General features: G+C 40.6%; 1 protein-coding gene across 2 annotated transcripts; it reads right to left on the bottom strand.

The window, feature by feature from the left end:
- Positions 1 to 860: 860 nt before the first annotated feature.
- On the bottom strand, positions 861 to 12,318 carry LOC142373696 (cerebellar degeneration-related protein 2-like). Of its 2 annotated transcripts, XM_075457070.1 has the most exons (8): positions 12,107 to 12,318; positions 11,720 to 11,793; positions 8,428 to 8,569; positions 7,607 to 7,719; positions 6,060 to 6,208; positions 5,797 to 5,967; positions 3,272 to 3,491; positions 861 to 3,055 (listed from the first exon to the last, which is right to left on the bottom strand). In XM_075457070.1, exons 2-8 carry the CDS (start codon positions 11,720 to 11,722, stop codon positions 2,441 to 2,443), a joined length of 1,413 nt encoding a protein of 470 aa, XP_075313185.1. In that variant the 5' UTR covers positions 11,723 to 11,793; positions 12,107 to 12,318; the 3' UTR covers positions 861 to 2,440. The 2 variants fall into 2 exon arrangements, with proteins under 2 accessions (XP_075313185.1, XP_075313186.1); XM_075457071.1 differs by lacking the exons at positions 11,720 to 11,793; positions 12,107 to 12,318 and having other exon boundaries at positions 8,428 to 8,704.
- Positions 12,319 to 19,875: the final 7,557 nt, after the last annotated feature.

Below are 19,875 nucleotides of genomic sequence, written 5' to 3'. Positions count from 1 at the left end.
CAATTAACAGTTCCCTACATCAAATTATTTTAAATTTTTCCTCAGGTATATTGCTCAATAAACTCTTAACATGTTGGGGGTATTATTAAAGGGCTGAAATGTCAGAAAAATTAGCCAGATTAGCTTGAGTACAACTGAAGATCATAAGGTGGGATATTTTTCCAACCTGTTTGCAGCCAAGAAGGTTATGTAAAGCAGACTAAAGGGATTTAATAGTTTTCTCACTGGATTTCATCTCATTATGTATGAAGGAGGATGTTGTTGCTGAGAAAAAGGCCTTAATTTCTCACATGGTCAGCTAAAATGAAAAAATTATTTCATTATTCCAAAGGGGAATTATGGGTAGCTAAAGAAGCCTCTGACTGAAGCCACTCACTGTTGTTTCAACACTAAAGTAGGATGGGCAAAAAAAACTTTACCAGCAAAGCTGGGGACAGTATAAAGAAGTCTTTTAAACCAATTATTTCCCTTCAGGGTTTTAAGAGTCCACATCCGTCTGAATAATAACAAGTTTGTGTTTTAACATTTGAAGAGGGATTTTAAGTTCTTTTCGAGCTCCGATTCTTACCACATCTGGAATTATGACACGGGATGTTTCCTATTGTTTTACATTTCCACCCCGCCGTTTCTGCCAAGTCTACGGGGATAGCCGCCTGTATACAATTAAATGATTTAATTATCGTTTAGTTTTAGGATTATTTGCTTTGACAGATTTGAGAGACCGTAAACTCGTTCATGGTCTAATTTTTAGTGTTACAAGGTGCCGCTTAATTCTCAGGGTGTAAAAGCAACGAATGACCGAAAAAAGGGCAAACTCAGCAGAAAGCAGAGAACAAAAGACAAATGCCGTCTCTGCTTGCTTCATGTTTTATGGCTCAGAGCGGTAACATTAAAGGTGAAAGCACAGTGCAGATTTATTCAGATCCAGAACGTGATTTAAAGATTTAAAAATGGCTTGCATCAACTATCCAACAAAGACAAAGTGTCCGAACAGCGTTGACGATGCCGGGTGCATTTCTAAAGTGCATCTCCATTTGATTTCACAAACTACCTTTAAGCTTAACAAGGACACACGGGCAGCGAAGCAGCAACTGCTGCTGGGAGGCTTCGACGTACACATTCCTTCATTACAGGTTACATGATCAAGTACACAGTTATTATTTTGGTAAACTTCCCTTTGATATAACATTCACAACCAGCTAACCTACCACACAATAACCAAGTATAATATTTATGTTACAGTTAAAAAAAAGCACCTTGTGAGCACCTTGTGTGAACTCCTACACCAATACATCATTGCATATATTGGTCAACCGTGCATTGGTTGATTTTTTTTTTTTTTGCAGGCGCAGGCAAAGCTACAATCAATTTTTTCTTCTTTTTTTTTTTAAATAGTTGCAAAGAAAATAAGTCGCACACACAAAAAAAAAAAAAACGCAGAGATGTACCGCAGAGTTACATCTTAGATGTTGCCCTTAATTTTCTAGAAAGTGTCCTGAAAACTGTCCTTATGAAGAAAACAGAATTATTTGAGGGCAATAACCAGTTATAGTTATGAAAGGGTGATAATGTGGAGCTGGAGCCCCCTGAACCTTTGATTAATTGCCTGGAATGCAACTTTATTGCTTTGTTTCCCCACTCGAGTCACAGATGAAATTTAGAGCAAAAGGTGTGTTCTCCTCAGCGGCTGATGGAGACCAAACATCAGGCTATAGGAGAAAATATTGGACCCATATTCATCAGGTGGATGCAAACACGACTCCAAATTAACTTTATAAGTGCTAATGGATCATTGTTTGCAACTTTAGACATTTCACTTGGAAGTAACAAGTTCCAGCTTTTGAAATGCCAATAACTTCAGATAAGTTGCACATTTGGGCTTCGAAATAGTTGGTTGGCCAACTGAGGACATCCTCTTAGGTTCTGTGAACTTTATGTGGACTGGAAACATGAATGTCAGTTGGTGAAATGTCACAAACATTCACCAAGATAATGAAATGTGTCTGTATTTTTTTCAATAATTACAACCAAATGGTATCTTTGCCAGGACTTCTAAGTCTTTACATTAAGATGTCACTTTCCCTTTAGAAGATTATGGGAACCTTAAAATAAACCGTCACCAGCTTATGAGAAGATGATGGATTATTCCCCCAGAAAGGTGTCCACAGGAGTTTGGTTGTGACCAGAACTGTGTGACATGAGGTAGAGTGATCGTACAGTAGAGACGGCGGCGTCAGGCACTGGTGTTTCTGTGCAAAATGAGCCACATCTGCAATGTGAGCTGGTGGTGTTTAGTCCTCTTGTTCCTGCATCACCCATATCTCCCGACTCGTTTGTGTGGCGATCATCATATCTGGGTAAATAAAAGTCTTTCCACAGAGTTGCTCTGTTACTTGAAGACAATAATTAGTCTCTCAACTGGTTTTTACTTCAAATGGAGCTAATGCAAAGTAGGTAATGCTTCACCGGCTGAGGATCTGTTTTCAATCAGGTCTTCTTTGGTTTTTCGAATGCGGGAGAAGATTTCCCTGAAAAGCTCCTTGTACTCTGGCTGGTGAAAGTCATCCTGAAAGTCCTCCGTGTCAGTCAGGGCAGGTGGAGCTGCGATGAGCGCTGCAGTCTGCACCAACTTGTAGCTCTGCCCGTCCTCCTCCTCCTCCTCCTCCTCCTGTAGTCCCAGGTGGCAGCGCCGCAGCAGCTCGTCATACTTCACCTGCAAGGCACTGTACTGGGCGTCGACCTCGTTGAGCAGCGAGATCCCGCGATACTTCACCACCTCAGCTCGGCGCACACAGGAGCACTCATGGTCGTAGATCCTGTCAGGAGAGTCGGGCACCTGCGCGGCCTTCATCAGCCGTTCGCTGGCCCAGCGCTTCAGGACCGCAGGGCTCTTGGCCGCCGCCGGAACTCCTTCGTTCTCCTCCTCTGGGTTGAGGAACAGAGAGTGCGGCAGCAGGCCGTGCATGACGTCCGGCCTGATGGATCTCAAAGAGGACTCTGATTTCCAGAGCTGACGAAGCTCCTCCGCCTCGTGCTCCAGCTCAGACACTCTGGCCTGATGGAGACAGAATAACGATTTAGAAATCAGACAAATCACACCTACTGTCAGCCAAAGATCTCACAATGATTTATTCTTTCCAGGAGGGAGCGTTTTCCATATTTGCCAACTAATCAGAATATGACAAAAATATTTTCTGTTATGTGAAAAAATCTGATTAAAAATACCAAAATCCTAATTATCAAACAGATGTGAGAAGTTGCTCCAACATACCCGACAGCCCTCCATCCCTGCCAGCTGTTGCTCAAGCGCTGCATTCTCCCCTGCCAGAAGCTCCGCCTCTCGCTCCGCCTCCTCCCTTCGAGCTCGCTCAGTGGCAAACTGAGTCTGAAGGGCACGGAGAGACTGTCGCAGCGATACCTGCTCCTCCTCCCGCCACAACACAGCAGAAGACTCGAGGTCGTCTGAGCGTTCATCAGGATCACAGTCGTACCTGCGCACAGACACGGACGGTTAAACCTGACGTATGACGAGATGGCGGCGGAACGACTCAAATGCATAACTTCCTCTGTTCCCTTACACTTATTGTGCCTGAACAGACCCCTGAAATCAAAAGTTACAATAAGTTTTTATTCTTTCTTCATTCTATGGTTGGTTAGGTTTAGGCAAAAAAAAAACCTCATTTGTTAGGTTGAGGCATCAGAAAGGATCGGTGGTGGAATTGGTGGCTAAAATGCAGGAATGAATGAATAAACCTCACAAAAGCAGCCTGAAGCTTAACCTGTTACCCTGGTAACCAAGAAAATGGAGGAGAATCTTGTAGCTTTGAGTGATATAATTGAAACACCGAATGATTTCCACTATATAATACAGTGGTAAAATAAAAAAAAATAAAAATCACCTGTTTGCAGTCATTCATACTCATTTAAAAACTTTCAGTGAGACGGATATTTAGATCTACATGCCTTTTTTGGAGCACTTTTAACGATTTCTGATTGAATTTTAACATTTTTCTCTGATCTTAATAAGAAAATATCAGTATTTGAGGAACCATAATCTGAGAAATTTGTGTTTTTGTAAATTAAATTATTTCAACTAATTGACTGATCATCAAAATCAGGAGTTAGTTTTTTTGTTGACAACTAGTTGATAACCGTTGCAGCTCTAACTCGGGTGAACTCATTTTAGCAACTATTCCCATGCACCGTTATCTAACTCTTTCTAATCTGTAACGCCTGTGCTGTCAGCGAGGCATAACCACGTGAAAGGTTACAACATGAAACGCACACAAGAGAGTCGAAAGGTCCAAGATCGCTATCCAAGTCCAGCTCTAATGATCTTAAGAATGTTTACTATGAAATCAACATAAATATATATCTTTATGGGGTTTTTTTTTTTTTGCATAGAGATCTGGAGATGTAACAAAAGTTGTTAGTTTGTGGAAATGTTTTAAAAAGTGTCAGAAAAAAACAAAAAGAGCGACAAGCCCAGAAAAGCATACGAAAGCATTAGATTACAATCAACGAGCTTCAGAGAGTTATCCACACATGTTTGTGCCCTCCAGCTCAGACTTTGACCTCCTTCCTTCCAACCTCATCCAACAAACTGTCCCTGCGACACTGCTGTGTTGTCATTGCTGAGATTTCCATGCATCTGACCTGGATGTTTTTTGATTGAGCCGCCCAAACAGGATTACACACCAGAGACTCTAAACTGAGGCAGTGAATGAAGCCGTCCCGCCACAAGCCAAGAGGAAGTGGCCGCAGCATGAAACAAGCACACTGCTGTGAGGAGGACAGTAGGAGCAGGATTAGCAGGCCTAACTGAAGCTAGGAGGATTTGCTGATCCCTTCTTCAGGCTTACAAAGAGTTTCTGGATCTGTGACAAAACAATTACGATCATTTTATTCGGCTGAGGAATAAGCTCTAAACAAACGTTTTTTAAATGACTATTTGACCCTTTTAGACTGACTCCTTTAGGCTTCCTTCTCAACAAAACAGAGCAACAAGCTTAGTCATTTTCGCCACACAATATTGTAAATATAACCAGTCATGCAGATGGGAATGTTAACAGCAGGTTATTAATTAGCAGGTATGTGGGCAGGAGTGTTCGTGGCCACCCCAGACCGGAAGCTGAAGACATTTTTCAGCTTCAGGCAGTTAGTTTTCTTCATTATTATGTAATCTTATGCAGCAACACAGTGCTGAACCCTGAACCAACTCCAGGGCATGAAAATGATAATGTTTTTCTTACAAAGCACTTCATTGGACTCTACATACTCATACAGCTTGTAACATGGCTGCTATCTGGACATTACAAAGGAAAAACAACAAGCCATTAATATGAGAACTGGAGGCAATCCTGTTGGGTAGCAGTGCTGCATCCATTTTTTAAAAAGTTGTATATATCACATGCAAGTTGCTGCCTGATGTCAGTGCAGTATGCCCAAAATGTCAAACAGTCCCTTAAATTTATAACTCCAACGAACGGTCGAAAAGCTAAAAGATATTCTGCTTAAGTTGTACAAATATAAACACTGTATAAAAGCAGTGTCATTGTCTTATATGTAACTACTTTGAGCTTTTTGCATGCTGCATCAACCTGGGCAGCTACTGAAATCTGTTTTATAAGCAACTATTATCTTTAATCCTTCTAGTTTATTCTTTAGTTACAGCCACATCGATTTCTGCTTTACTGTCATCACTTCAAAAACGTTTTGTTGTACAGAATCAAAACAAGTTTTTTTTTTAATCCATGAAACTGATGCAAACGATCATTTCCAGTTTCAGATCCTCACCTAAGTGTGTTCTGCAGCTCCTGCAGGCAGGACGCGCTCTGGGCGCTGCGAGGAGGCCCCCCCTCTCTGTTGGGAGGCTTCTGAGGCAGACATGGACTCAGTTTCAACTCCTCCACCTGACGCTGCAGCTCCTCCACCTGCGTCTGCAGGTGGTCCACGGTTTCTGTCAGCCTGCATGGGAAAACAAAGATCTCTAAAGTCAACAGAAAATTTCTGCAAACAGAAAGACCTTCATTTGAAACTTTTCCAGACCATCATCATACCCCTGGATCTTCTGCTGGCCAGTCCTGTTGTCCTGAACCAGCTTGTGGTTGCTCTGCTCCAGCTCTCGTGCTGAAACATCCAGCTGCTCGTACACTTTAGCATGCTGGTCGTTGACCTGCCTGAGGAGGTCCACCTGCTTCGTCAGGTACTGACAAAGAGAGAAAGGTGATAATATAAAAACAGGAGCTTATAAAAACTGTTTGATATCGCCTGGTAAGGCTGCCATAAAGGATACTCAGGACTCCAATTAGCCAATCATCTGCAGGCTGAGAGGTTTCTATGGTGATTTTTTTAGGATAACTAAAGGTAGCAGCATCGTCGGTCAATTTACTGCAGCGTGAGAGCGAGAAGATAAAAACAATGATGTAATTCAACCATTCTTTGACCCAATGCCCCTTACGTGTTAAAGGGCCAACGTCTTTGAGAACAATTAATCTTATCAGTTGTTGCTGCCAGGACATAAAACTTTCAACAGCGTATCTGTCGGCTTAAAATCACAAGAAAGAAAAAGGAAAACCTGTAGATCGTCCTTGCACTGCCAACAAACAGTCCAATGTCAAACTGTACAGAAACAGCTCCCATAAACTGTCAGAAGTCAGTGAAGGACATGCACAGTACGCCGAGAGTCTCACAGGTCAACTCTACTTTTAAAGGTGTTTCTGCTTCATCATTATTATAAGTGACTGAATCAGGTAATCATATGGAACGCTGCTCACAAGTAGCATCACAGTTCAGGTCTTAAGGGATTAATTCTGCAAGTCAGCGGGGAGGTGCAGGGATGCATTTAGATCCAGAAACCCCAGAATGACCCTGTTTCTGTAAATTTAGTTTCGATCCAAGTTCTGCGAGAAATCCTGAATTCGCAAGAGGATGCAGAGACTTACACAAGCAACGGTGTAATCCCAAACAGAGAAACAACAAGAAGAAAACAAGTAATATAGTAGTACATTCTTCTTTTATACACATTTGATCAACATAACAAGCTGTTACATCACCAATACACCAAAATACATTTATGCAAACTGATATTTTCTCATGAAAATGACTACATTTTATGAAAACTGCTGACAACAAACCCTTCAACACAACAAATAACACTCATTTTCCACCTTTACAACAAAGACTGCCGTTTTTCCTGCGCTATATTTAAACCTTGATCAGTTCTGGTATCTTTTTCAGAAAACAACCATACTAGAAAACAAATCTTCTCATGAATAACGTGCTGTTTTGGCCTTCAGTTCAGCCTTTACAGAGAGGGCAGGGCAGGATTTTGTGTTGCCTGGGAGGCAGAATTTGAGTTTTTAGTGTCGGGACTTGATCAATTTAAACTGAAACAGGAGAAGTAAAGGCAGACATGACCAACTATCTCCAGAGGAAAATCATGGCCTCTCCATACCTTTTATTTTAAAATCATTTTGTAGCACAACATGAAGCTCTCGTGGAATAATTCATGTCATTTTATGAAGTAACCCGATACACGACCGAGTCCTGGTTTGACAGAGACGAGCTGAAGCCGAGTCAGACGAGACGACAGACACGTCCTTACCTCGATCTCCTGCAGTTGTTCCTGGTTGGTGGCGTACATCTGCTGCAGCCCCTGCTCCAGCTCCCTGTTCCTCTCCAGGAGAGTCTTCCCGAGCTCGGCCGCCAGCTGCAGGTCTGTGGGAGAGATGGAGTGAGCAGGAATCGGACGGGCTTCGGAGCTCATAGCTCAGTGTCACTGATGGAGGCACAGAGACCTTCCAAGCAGCTTTGTGAGGTTTTGTTGGCAGGAGTCCAGCAACCACGTTTACCTCCATGATCAGGAACTGACTTACATTTAATCAAATCTAAATAACAGATATGGATTTACATATATCAGAGAATTGCCCAGCCTGGCATCATGTGGCCCTCTCTTAAATGCAGGTTCAATGTATAAAAATTAAACATAAGAAGAAGGATTTTACACACACACACACACACACACACACACACACCAATATGATTAAAGCCACATTCAGACATGGCTTTTTTTTTTCTCTTTGCCGCATATGTGAGTCTCCTGCTGACTCCTGTCTTTCCCTGCATCCTGCCAAGATTCACAAATTTTCAACAAAATTTCTTAGAACATAGCTCGCAGAATCGACAAAAAAAAAAAAAACACTAAATCACATAGATTCAGACAACCAGGCAGTAATTCCTACAAATTTAACCTACAGAGCACCTGCGTGATTTAAAAGTTTCATTGTGATTTATATGTTAAATGCAATAATTATATTAGATGTCGTGCCCATGTATTTGGAAAATGGAAATGCATTAAATAAGGAGAAAACACGACCATTTTTTTTCTGTAAGGCTTGACAGACAAAGACAGAAAAGGAAATGTACCATGTTCAAGGTCTTGCTTGTCATACCACGGTTCCTCCTCCTTGATCTCAAATTCCTCCTCAACAATCGTGTCTGTCAGCATCTTCGCGTAAAAAAATCCCTCACACTTGTTGAGGCGTATTTGAATTTTTAAACGTGGCAGCTGGAAAAAAGAAATAGAATTCAATCAATTGAGTTGGCGTCCTTCCCGCCTGCTGCAGCCGCCGGCACCGGTGTGCGCTCATCACCGGACAGACATACGGGTGGCTGCTGATGAAACTCCGCTGCTGTGCTCAAAATGCGTTTCCGGTTTGGATTTTCAAGATAAATGTTGAGACGAACGTCAAAAATAAAGTTGGTTTACAATTACAATTTAAGTTGGATCATTTGGACTAAAAAAAACTTCAAACACCGTTCAGTTAAATCAATATAGCAAGTTATGAACACATATATGTTACTATAAAAAAGTGTTTCTTCTAATTGTTAAAAGTGAAGTAAAAAAAACATTGAAAAATTATACAATTTTATCATTATGGAAAATACCATGTGGCTTTGGAATATACACCTCACAGACTAGAGATCCTGGTGTTCAAGAAAATGTAACTGGAAGATGTTGCATTTCTTCAACATGTCTGTGGTGGAGTTTAATCTGCTTTGCAGATTTCTCTTTGGGCAGCTACACAAGCTGTTCAACAAAATGGACACCGCTGCACATCCTCTACTACACAATGCATTGATCAAACAACAAAGTGTCTTCAGTCAGAGGCTTCCTCAGCTCATCCCACTGATCCAGTTTGTTTGTTTAATATTCCCACAGAATTTTCTCTTCGAAAACAGAACGATTAAAACCTTTTTTGCCTTTATTTTGTAGATTTGGACGCAGACTTTCCGGCATTTCACCTCACGACACCCGCTCCTCCGAATCCCCTCCACCTTGGTAACAGCAGTATTCATCAATTTATCATCCTCCCTACTTTTTGAACTTTACTGGCATTACTAATAATAACTTTAGTTCACTGTGATTTATTTATTTATTATTTATTTATTTTTATTGATACATAAATATTGAAGCACCTGTCTGCTGTTCTATGTATAATTGTTTGTATGTAATATTTTTTCAATAAAGTTAATTTAAAAAAAAAAGCCCTTGGTAACGGCAGAATCACCCTCACCACACGGGGGCGCTGCAGTGGTGAATGCAGTGTTCATGTTTACCACCACAGAAAAGAACATTATTTTGAGCAGTAAATACCGCCACAGAGGAGTAAAATTCATTTCATATGACATTGCATATATAGACTATTGGTAATGATGAATGATGGCCTTAAAAATAAATTCTGTCCACCTGTTTAAGCTCAGTGAAAGGAGACTGACAGGCCAGTGTGTGATATGTGGAGTGAGATTGCCCTCTGGTGGCACTGGGTCCCAAAACAGGTCGTTCTGCACCACGCATGCGCGGGGACCTGGCTCCCCGACAGGGATATTTGTCTTAGGAAGAGGTCTCACTCCGTCTGGGAAATGAGTGACCAAATCACAGCGCACTAATGAATTTGTCATGTTTTGCGACTTTTTTTAAAACTGCGACCCCGGCATAATGCCTGGATGCGACAGTTTGGGAACTTTTAATTATTTTTGACAAACAAATGTGCTTGTGAGACATGGCAAGGGGCCACTGTGGTATCCCTTCTGTTGAAGACTGGAGAAAGGTTAACATTCTGCTGTAACCATCCATGTGCAACTAATTTCCATCGGATCAGTTTGTGATTCCCATCTATATACAGTTAGGAAAAGACACAGTGTACACTCTCCTCTGTATTGTTGTTGCTCTTCTGGACTCAATACCAGTACCGTCTACTTCTTTAGAAATTAAAGGATGTTCATCCTGGAAGAAAGGGAAAAGCCATGTGCTAAACTTAAACATGGATATTCTGGACATGAAATGCAAAACAAGCTAATGATTTGGTTGTCATACATTTCTTTACTAATTCTGGTTGCCTACTGGCCCTCTAAATAGTCAGTAAGCCTGTAGAAAATCTTTAATGTTTAACATGTATTACTTTACTGCTAAATCGTTCCCCAACTTTAACATATTCAAGCTTACTTAGACAGTTAAGAAGATTATATATTTCTATACATGTAATTCATATTCTCAGTCTATACTGAAATGGCACAAACAAAAGTTTAAATAATTATATCATGAATTCAAGAGATGAAAATTTGGTTCTACTGTGTTAACTAAGTCACGCATTAAAAAAGGTCTTCTTACTTGACTTACTGATCTTGGGGATGAGACTGCGGTGGAAAACTGAGCTGTGCCTGTGGGAAGCTCCTGTGGGTTTTGCTGTGGTTTAAGATTATCTGACATTTTAATTAACTTTCACATATTTGTTTGTCTGGGCCTGTCTGTGTCTCTGTCTTTGTCCTGTGTTTGTGTTGAGAGTTATTGTACTGAATTGTGTTTTTATGTTTGTTTTGTTGTGAGCGGTTGAGTGAGGGGTTGGAATATTAAAAGCAAAGCTTCCTCCATACCCTTTTCAAATCGTAGTGTTGTAGCTAATTGTGAAAGTCTATTCTGTACACAGATTTGAAACAATTAAAGAAACAAACAAACAAACAAACAAATATTTTTTTCATATTATTTTGTGTGAGGAGCAAAGACTTCAACATTTACCTCTAAAATGTTATTGAGTCAAACTAGATGACTATTAAGTGGCAGAGAAATAAATTACAAGAAAAAATACCTTCAAAATGTACAAGTGCTTAAGTAGATCTCCTATCCACCACTACTTCTTAGGGCTGGTGTGCGTTGGTACTTTTCTGAATACTTATCTTTGGTAACCTGCGTCACTATGATGTGCACATATTATTTTCAATCAGTTGGTGGCAGTGTGGTTTTACTATTTGGTCTTGAATGCTCTGCTCAGGGACACAGACCCATCATGAAAGTCTTTATTCAAACCAGACAAAGAAGACATGATGAACACACTCTGATTTTGATTCAATTATTCATTTGAACAGACTAAAAGACACAATCAACTTTAGCACAGAGATTTGATCCACAGATCAGATCAGATCACACGCAGGACACATTCAGTCTGGAGCTGGGTGATGAAGAGAAGTCGTTCATCTTCTTCATCTCCTTTGTCTATTTATTGCTTCAGTCTCCTTTTTGTCCAATTAAACAAAGCATTTATCTTTTAATTGTTTAACAGCTCTGTTGACGTACGTCTGCATACTTTTGTTCTTGTTCTTACACAATACAATCATATTGTACAGTGTGGAGAGTACGATTTTAATGGAAAAAGTAACTCACCATGCTCGGCCCATAATGTGCTTAGAAGACTGTATTGAATGTAACCCTGACTGTGTGGCAACACCAAGCAGCATCTGTACCAGAGGAAGGAAAATAAAAACAAGTCATAACTGAGGAAGACACAAAAGGGTTTGTACTGTCCTCTCAATTATGTTCAGTCGTCTGTTCCTATGAATGTATTCTGAAGGACTTCATATTGTTGTTGTGCACCTGCAATGACTCAGTATCATTCAGCTGGAACATGAGATCTCTAGCCTCCACCTACACTGAACATGGTTATTTTGAAGGCATTGTGGGTCTGTTTGTCCTAACTGAATAACCTCAGCACTATGGAATTGACTGTATTCTGTGAAATTTAGACTGGTTTCTACAGGATGATGCACTGACCTTGATTAGTCTCTGACATTTCTTCTTGTGTCATTGGTCAGATGTTTCAACATGAGGGCCCAGACGCCAGAACTCTGGTCTTGGCTTTGCCTTTCCTCTTGTTGCAGCAAAACTGCAGATTAATCTGAAATGTGTTTTAAAAGCAAGATAGTGGATTTTATGCGGCAATCTGTGTCGCTCCTTAGTGGAAAGTGGAAAGTCAAAGTCACAATTCAGTCTCTGTTTCCAGGTTTGCTGTGTTGCTTCTCTGGATAGGTCAGCAGAGCACGTCGGTCCAGTTCAGGGTGCCGAAACCAAATCACATTTGGTCTGTTGTTGGTTTGAATTTGGCCAAAATTTTGAAATTCTGAAATTTTTGAAATATTGAAATTCTCAGCCCACACTGGGCCAGATCAACACACCCAAGACTGGCGACTGTTACTGGGCCAGAACAGGCTCACCAAAAGTAAGTCCGATGCCCGAACTCAGCTGCATTATCTGTTGTCAGGACTTTGGGGGACTGTAATTGTGGCTGTACCTGTAAACGTAAGGCATGTCATTTTATGTTAGACAAATGAAATCAATCAAGTTTTTAGATCTTTCTCACTCAGAAACCCTGCTGCGTAGTTGAAAAATGACAACACTGTTGTACTGTTGCTCTTCGTTTTTGCTCGCTCATATAAACAGAGTAAACTTTGCATCGTATCTGCCTTCTAAATAGCATGCGTGTGACACGGAGTTAGACAAGTAATGACTGCATCAGAGTGCTGTGTTCTCCTTTCACACACAATTAGGCTCTGTGGCTTCCTCTGCTGTCGGCTCAGAGGCGCATAAACGTGACTCCCCATTCCTCTCCTGAACATTGCAAACAGGACAAGGAGGCACAATGTGTGCAGCAGACCCACACTTATTGTTGTCACGACAGAGAAGAAACTGTTTATCTGTGCGTGATGCACACACACATCTTAAACCCAGCCGCACAGAAGACTTATTTTAACCAGCTACGTTTCTGAGCACCCAAGATTAATGTTCAAAGTAAAGTTCAGTCACTGTCTTTTTGAATATGGTCGACCTCTTGGATGTTCGGTCATCTGAAAACATTCAGACACCCCACTGAAAATGTAGGAAATATCAATATGTAATCTTCTTTCAAATCATATTTATTGATGAAAGTGGTGTAAATCGCACCACCCACGCAAACAAGAACAATAAATTTGCTTATCTGACAACAAAAATGAGTAAATCAATGATACATTTCCTGTAATCATCTTCCAGTCTCTGACAACAACTGGCAGAAAGTTTTCCCCACTCCTCAATGAAGGCTTCTTTCAGCTTGATGTTACAGAGGTTTCTTCCATCTCAGTGGCATTCAGATTGGTAATTTCAGTGGTCATTGTCATATTACATGGACCACCTCTGCCTCAGCTCTGATATTTTGTCAGATGGTCTCACTTTTTATGCAAGTTCTTTCTGTTACGAGGAAGAATTCGTGGTTGATTCCGTGTTGGTGAGCTCTCCTGGCACAGCAGCACAGCAGCTCCATATCATGAGATTCACTCACATACATTTCCAACTTGTAGGAGATTCTTTGACTCAAATGCTGTCTTTGGTTCATTGCAAACATGTTCTCAGTTACTGTGTCAAAATAATAACATTTCATATTAGATTCGCTCTAGAAAACAGACAATTTCATTTGCTCTCTTGCTAGTCTTACATCAGTAAGTAAGCAACAGTTTAAAATATTCTCCAATTGTAATATATTGCAGACAGTGTAAAGGCTGATTTCAATTCTTTTGATCTTTTCTTTATCCCTTCCCAGACTCGTATGCATTCAAAATCTCCTCCAAGAGCTTTTTTGTACCTCACCATAGTTATACTACAATAAAGAACAAATCAAACTAAATGTCAAAGGTTTCAATAAGACAAGCTCCCCACCAAATTCCTTTTTGCATTCTTTGATGATTTATACCTGGTGTGGTGTATCGTCATCTAATTCTAGGCATTTGAAATCGTCATAAATGTGGGGGTGCTTATTTCCTATAAGATTAAGTTTTCATGGGGTGTCCAGATTCATTAAAAACACTATAAAATGTCATCAGTTCATCATTTTGTCATAATTAGCACATGATCTGTAAGATTATGTAGACTTTCCCCTTTGACCACTAAATACTGATCAGTTAGTCCTTTAGTTTAAGTGAAAGTTTGTGCCAGGTTTGAGGAGGCGGTCTCACTCTATCATGTTAACGAGAAGGAGGTGGATGTATGTGCAGACAAATTAAAATCCTAATGCTTCTAGCTGCGACTGCTGCAGAGACATGAAAAGCAGAGATCAAGGAATGGCAATTTTGAAAATGTTTAACTTTTTTCTTGTTGTACTCAGAATGACTCCTGTTATGTTTATCATAACTGCTGCAAAGTTGCATTTTCCCAGCTGTGAAACATCTTAACGGTTCCTCTAATCTCTGGTGTTATGGCACTGTTGCGTTGTCTAAGAAAACCGGTCCCAAACAAACACTGGAGGAATCTTTTTAAGACTAAGCTCAAAACTGACCTGTTTGAAAGACTTTATTTTTAGTGATTTCCCTGTTTTTTGCAAATTGCTTTTATAAGTGTGGTCATTACTTGCCTGTGCACTTTTATTTGCTTTATAAAGTAGCCTTTTGCTCAAAAATGTGTTACATAAATAGAGATTGATTGATTGATTGATTGATTGACAGACACAATCTTGGCACAAGCTAATCTGTAGCATTTCCACAGCCCACCTGTCATCCATTTTCTGGAGCATATCTCCTCTCACTATCTGGTCAATTTCTTCTCCTCTTCAGGAACTCTTAAGCCATTTGAAAGTCCTCCTTTCTACTCCGAACAGTTTTTCACTTTAACAGTCTTTTTAAGGGTTAAGATGCTTCATCAATTGCTTTTATCTTTACCAAGATGTACGCTTTGATTTTCAGGGGACATTTCTAAGAAATGTTTTCGATTTTCATCACCAGGAGCAATTCTATGCGCTAAGAATTTTTATGAATACGGCCCCTGATTATCAAGAGTCACTTGAACCAGAAATCTGAGAGAGAACAGTTTTTACAGCCTGTGTGAGGCTGCAGATGTCTTACTGTCATGCTACACTTACCCCATTAACCTTAGCCCACATTATTCAGCCAGGTTGTAGATTAGTTGCTGTCACATCAAGTCTTCCCTTTAGTGCATTCTTAGCTCAGCTCTTTCATCTTGGACGTGCTCTCCCCTTTCTGCTCCACCTTCAGTGTCTTCCCTCTCTTCCCATCCATCCTCCTAATTTCTGCATCTGTCTTTAGCGTCTGTCAGCGAGATGAGAGAAAAGGCAGAGCAAGAAGCAAGAGCTCTCTGTGGGGACTCGGCCTCTCAGAGTGATGGGGCGGCTGGGATCTGTTCCTGCAGAATCAACACTGTTTGTCTTTCTCCAATCTGCACTTACACCCGTGGCATTTTTTGCTTTTATCGGTGCCATGCTGCAGCTTCATTTTGGATTTCATGGGGTGTGAAATGTCAAAACAACAGAATGGGACCCCATGCACTCCTCTAGTCCACCTGGCAGAAAGTGATTAGAGAAAACAAGAATTGCACTCGTGTTTTATATGTGGCACTGAAGAGATGCAGCACAATAGTGGATTTCCAAGTGAGGGAAAGTCAGATAAACAGAGGGAGGAAATTGAAATATTACAGTGCTCACCACTCCATTCACTCACTCCCCATTCATCCCTGAAGCAATCTGGTTGAAGAATAGTGTTTCTTGCTGCTGCAGCATGGAAGTAGTGACATAAATGTGCCGCTGAAACTGGTAATGAGTCGTTAAAAGAGAGATTTTGAGCTTTACTGATCTGTTTCCATACCAACTGTCTTGGCTGCGGGGATTGGATCCTCTAAATGTTTAGGGGGGAGGTGGGGAAGGGTGTAATGGGATTTTAGGAAGTGCCTCTGGGTAGAGCCTCAAAACACACTCAATATATATTTGACTGTGTGCGAGTGATTGTTTTGAATTAATCTTCAAAGCTCTTGCATTTTGCAGAAATGATGTGTGACAGGCGGAGAGCAGCCATTTTAATTTGTTATGATTTTTGACTGATTTCTCATCCTCTTTTCTTCTTGCCTTTTGTTCTGGACACGAACACAAAAACCAAGGATGGGAGATGTGCTCACACTGAGGGGAGCTGCTGTGTTGCCGTGACAACCAGGCGTTTGCAAAAACCATCGTGATGCCAACTCTCATCCAGGATCACATATGGGCTTGCGTTTGGAGTGGGGGGTGACAAGCAGGCAAGCAGACATACTGAGTACTGTACATGCACACGTGTCTGCCAGAGATTGCTTTTATATTGCACAGCTGTTGTTTACAGAAATAGAATGCAATAAACAGAAAATTAGGAACAAGTGAGAAGGGGGAAAGACACACAAATAAGGGGGGAGAGATGGCGATGATGATAACAGAAATTGGATTTATCACCGAACAGCAACATCAAAGGCTTCGTTGGTAGTGGAAACTATGAAACTTTAAAGAAAAAAAAGTTAATTTCAAAAGTAATCTCCTATCCTGGGGCTCATGGGTAAAACAAAACTCTGTGAAGTAGATGAATTTAGCTAATCTCTCCCACACAGCTTCAGGGGATCACAGAGGCATAGGAACAAAAAATCACCCAAGTGCCTGGTTTGGTGTAGAAATCTTTTGAAACGGAGACATCTCATGCATTCAGTTCTGTGTGAAGAAGGTGTCTGACCCTGCAAAAACAAAATAAATGTCATTTTTTTTTCAAAACCAGGTTCTAGTCTAGGAGTAAGACAGGCAGCTGTATTCACAGGTTGGAAAAAGAGGGAATGATGGCTGTCTCCTGCTCAGCGGTTTCTTGGATTTTGTGGATGAAAAGCGACATGACTACACACTGCGCAGATAGCAGACATGATGGATGGTGTGCGACAGAAGATGTAGAAAAGCCCTTCAGTCTGTGCTGAAATGCTTCACTGTATCAATCAGTCAACCTTCAGAATATCTGATTGATTGCCATGAAATTTGGGAGCTGTTCTCAGAAGATTAACATCTTCATTTAGCCAACTAAATAATGATGCAAATATTGTAATGAAAGATGATTAAAAAAACAAAACAAAACAAAAATCCCCCCAAAACATTCAAACTAGTAAATGCACAACACTGTACGACATTAAACAACTCGGTAGAAGACGTTTGAACTGATAATTATCTATAACAATAAGTTATGTGTATTCATAAATTCAAAACAAGAGCTATCAGTTATTAGCATACATGTCAACAACTATCATCCAGTTAAATTAAATATTTTCTGGGTGACTTTTGCATTTCTTGTTCATCGATTTGATAAAGAGTGCTCAAAAGCTGGAAAAAGCTGAGCGGACCATTTCTTTCCAGTGCAGTCCAGCTGCTGAGTGAAGACAAAGCATCCTTTCAGGCGACTGTTTTTATCTGTACCGATGTCAAATGCTTCCTCCTGGATCAGCTTCAAATAAAGCATATTCAAACAAGACTCTCTGGCTATTTGTCAACAGCAATAATACAAATGCATATTTTTTGGAGGGGTCTTGTCACCATCAGTCAAATCTTTGCAGAGAATTTTCTGCTTCACTGCCAGTTTCTGTTTTTGATGTCTCACAAAGCTAATTATGTTTTATCAGATTTACTGAAAAGAGCTGCAGCACAAAGAAGAGAATACAGAACGTTTGTGGTGTTTTCCCACCAGACTAAAAATGATGTCACATGTATTATTTTCATGTTCAAACAGTGATTTCATTTCATCAAAACTGTACATTTAACACTTTGTTGGTTAGAACGAGGAGACAGAAAAACAGAGAAAAGAGAAAACTGGTATATCGATAGAAGGTACGTGTAATGGTAATAAGTTGAACGAATATAATGTGTAATGGTTTACAGATTTCACACAGGACTTATGAATGCTCACCAAGGTGTCACAAAAACTGTTCCACTTGCCCCAGAGTCTCAGTATCCATCGTCCACTACTCTCTGTTAGCGCTTGTTTAACTACAAAATCTTGTTACTCCCTTTTCTTCTAAATTGAGAACAAACACCAACAATTACAAATTTTGTATAAAACTTTGAATAATCACATAAGTATAGTCAATGAAAACACAAAAATGAGATTATTTTCAACTGATTTATTTGAAATTTTGATCAGAATTCATGCTGCATTTGGATGGAAACGCCACTTATCATTGCAGAACGAGCACACATCCACATGGCAACAGCATTAACAGCCTCCTCTAACAGTATAATATGGCCTTCCATAACACAAAAACGCCCTGTGATGGACTGGCGGCCTGTCCAGGGTGTACCCCGCCTCTCGCCCATTGACCGCTGGGATAGGCTCCAGCCCCCCCGCGACCCGACCGTTTTCTATACCGATTCAGCGGTATAGAAAATGGATGGATGGATAACACAAAAACTGCTCAGAAACAACCCGAGGAACGCAACAAGAAGCCTAAAGACTTAGAATTGTATTGGATGACTGAAGAAGAAGCCTAATTTACAGGGGGTTCAATCCATAATTTACAAGATCCAAAGACTCCGCTGCAACATCCCTGTGCCACACCACAGGACACCAGAGATTGCTTGTCTGTGTCAGGTCAAACCTTTTTGGCAGCAGGCGGTTTCAGTGCTGTGGTGTATCCATTATAATTAAACATAATTTTTGTCTTCTGTCTTTGCACAATTGCAAACTATGCCATATGTTCTACTTTATTTCCCAAATCATATCGATGCTTTGTTTGCAAGTCTGCAAGTCTCTTTGTTTGGGACAGAGTTTATGGTTTTTCTAAGTTGAAAAATACTCAAATGGCCACATGTGGGCTAAAGAAACTTGCAGATGTTGGCCGTGTTTGGACTAAACATTCTTTACTATTTGGGAAGAGATGTAACCTGCAGGTAATGCACTCATTTTTACACACCTTTCTGTAGGCTATGATTAACTTCTGTGCCCTGGGCCATTTGTTTCCCAATTCATCCATATGTAGGAAAAGCCCTACAAGCCTATTAATAGCATAGAATACCCCTCACAAGAGCTGGTTCAAAGTCTGATCTGATAATGCAAACACTATGATGATTACTGTGTGACCAAACAACATTTTAGGACTAAATCTGTCAAGCATCTGTTATGGATGTTTGACCTGATCAACCAACCTGGACGGCTGACACATTTGGGACTAATCTGGGGGTAGTTTTGGAACTTATGGCTTAGTTAGGGTACTGATGTGCCAAATGCTAGTGTTATATGGGCCAGAGGTCTTGAGCTGGGCCGAATTTGGGTTATGGTATGAGTTATATACCCCAAATGGGGCCAAAGATTATATAAGTTGGCCTTGACATGTGTTAGGGCAAGGGTTGTGAGGGTCAGGTGTGGTCCAAAGAACATCCAGGTTTGGCCATGAATGGTATTTGTGGCTGGATTTGATCCTAAAATCATTGACGTAATCACGGCCAAATGTGGGCCAGATGTGGTTTGGGCCAAACAGTCTTTGCTATTTGGGAAAAGAAATAGGTTACAAAACATATATTCAGTTTAATGTGCATGTCTGCAGGCTATGAACTATACTGAGGTGATTTTACTGAAATTCACAACATAATTCAGAGTCCACTGACAGAATTTGAGCCAAACTGTCCGCACTAGTGAAACAGGAGCGATGTGACTTACCGCAGAAACCATCCTGTGTGTCTGTGAGAGAGAAAAAAGAGCCAAGAGAAGAGGGAGAACGAGCGGTATCAGGTTTTTGCAGAG

This window comes from Odontesthes bonariensis, chromosome 23 (assembly GCF_027942865.1).
Source record: "Odontesthes bonariensis isolate fOdoBon6 chromosome 23, fOdoBon6.hap1, whole genome shotgun sequence".
NCBI classification, from domain to species: Eukaryota; Metazoa; Chordata; class Actinopteri; order Atheriniformes; family Atherinopsidae; genus Odontesthes; species Odontesthes bonariensis.
This window is presented reverse-complemented; position numbering and strand designations above follow the sequence as displayed.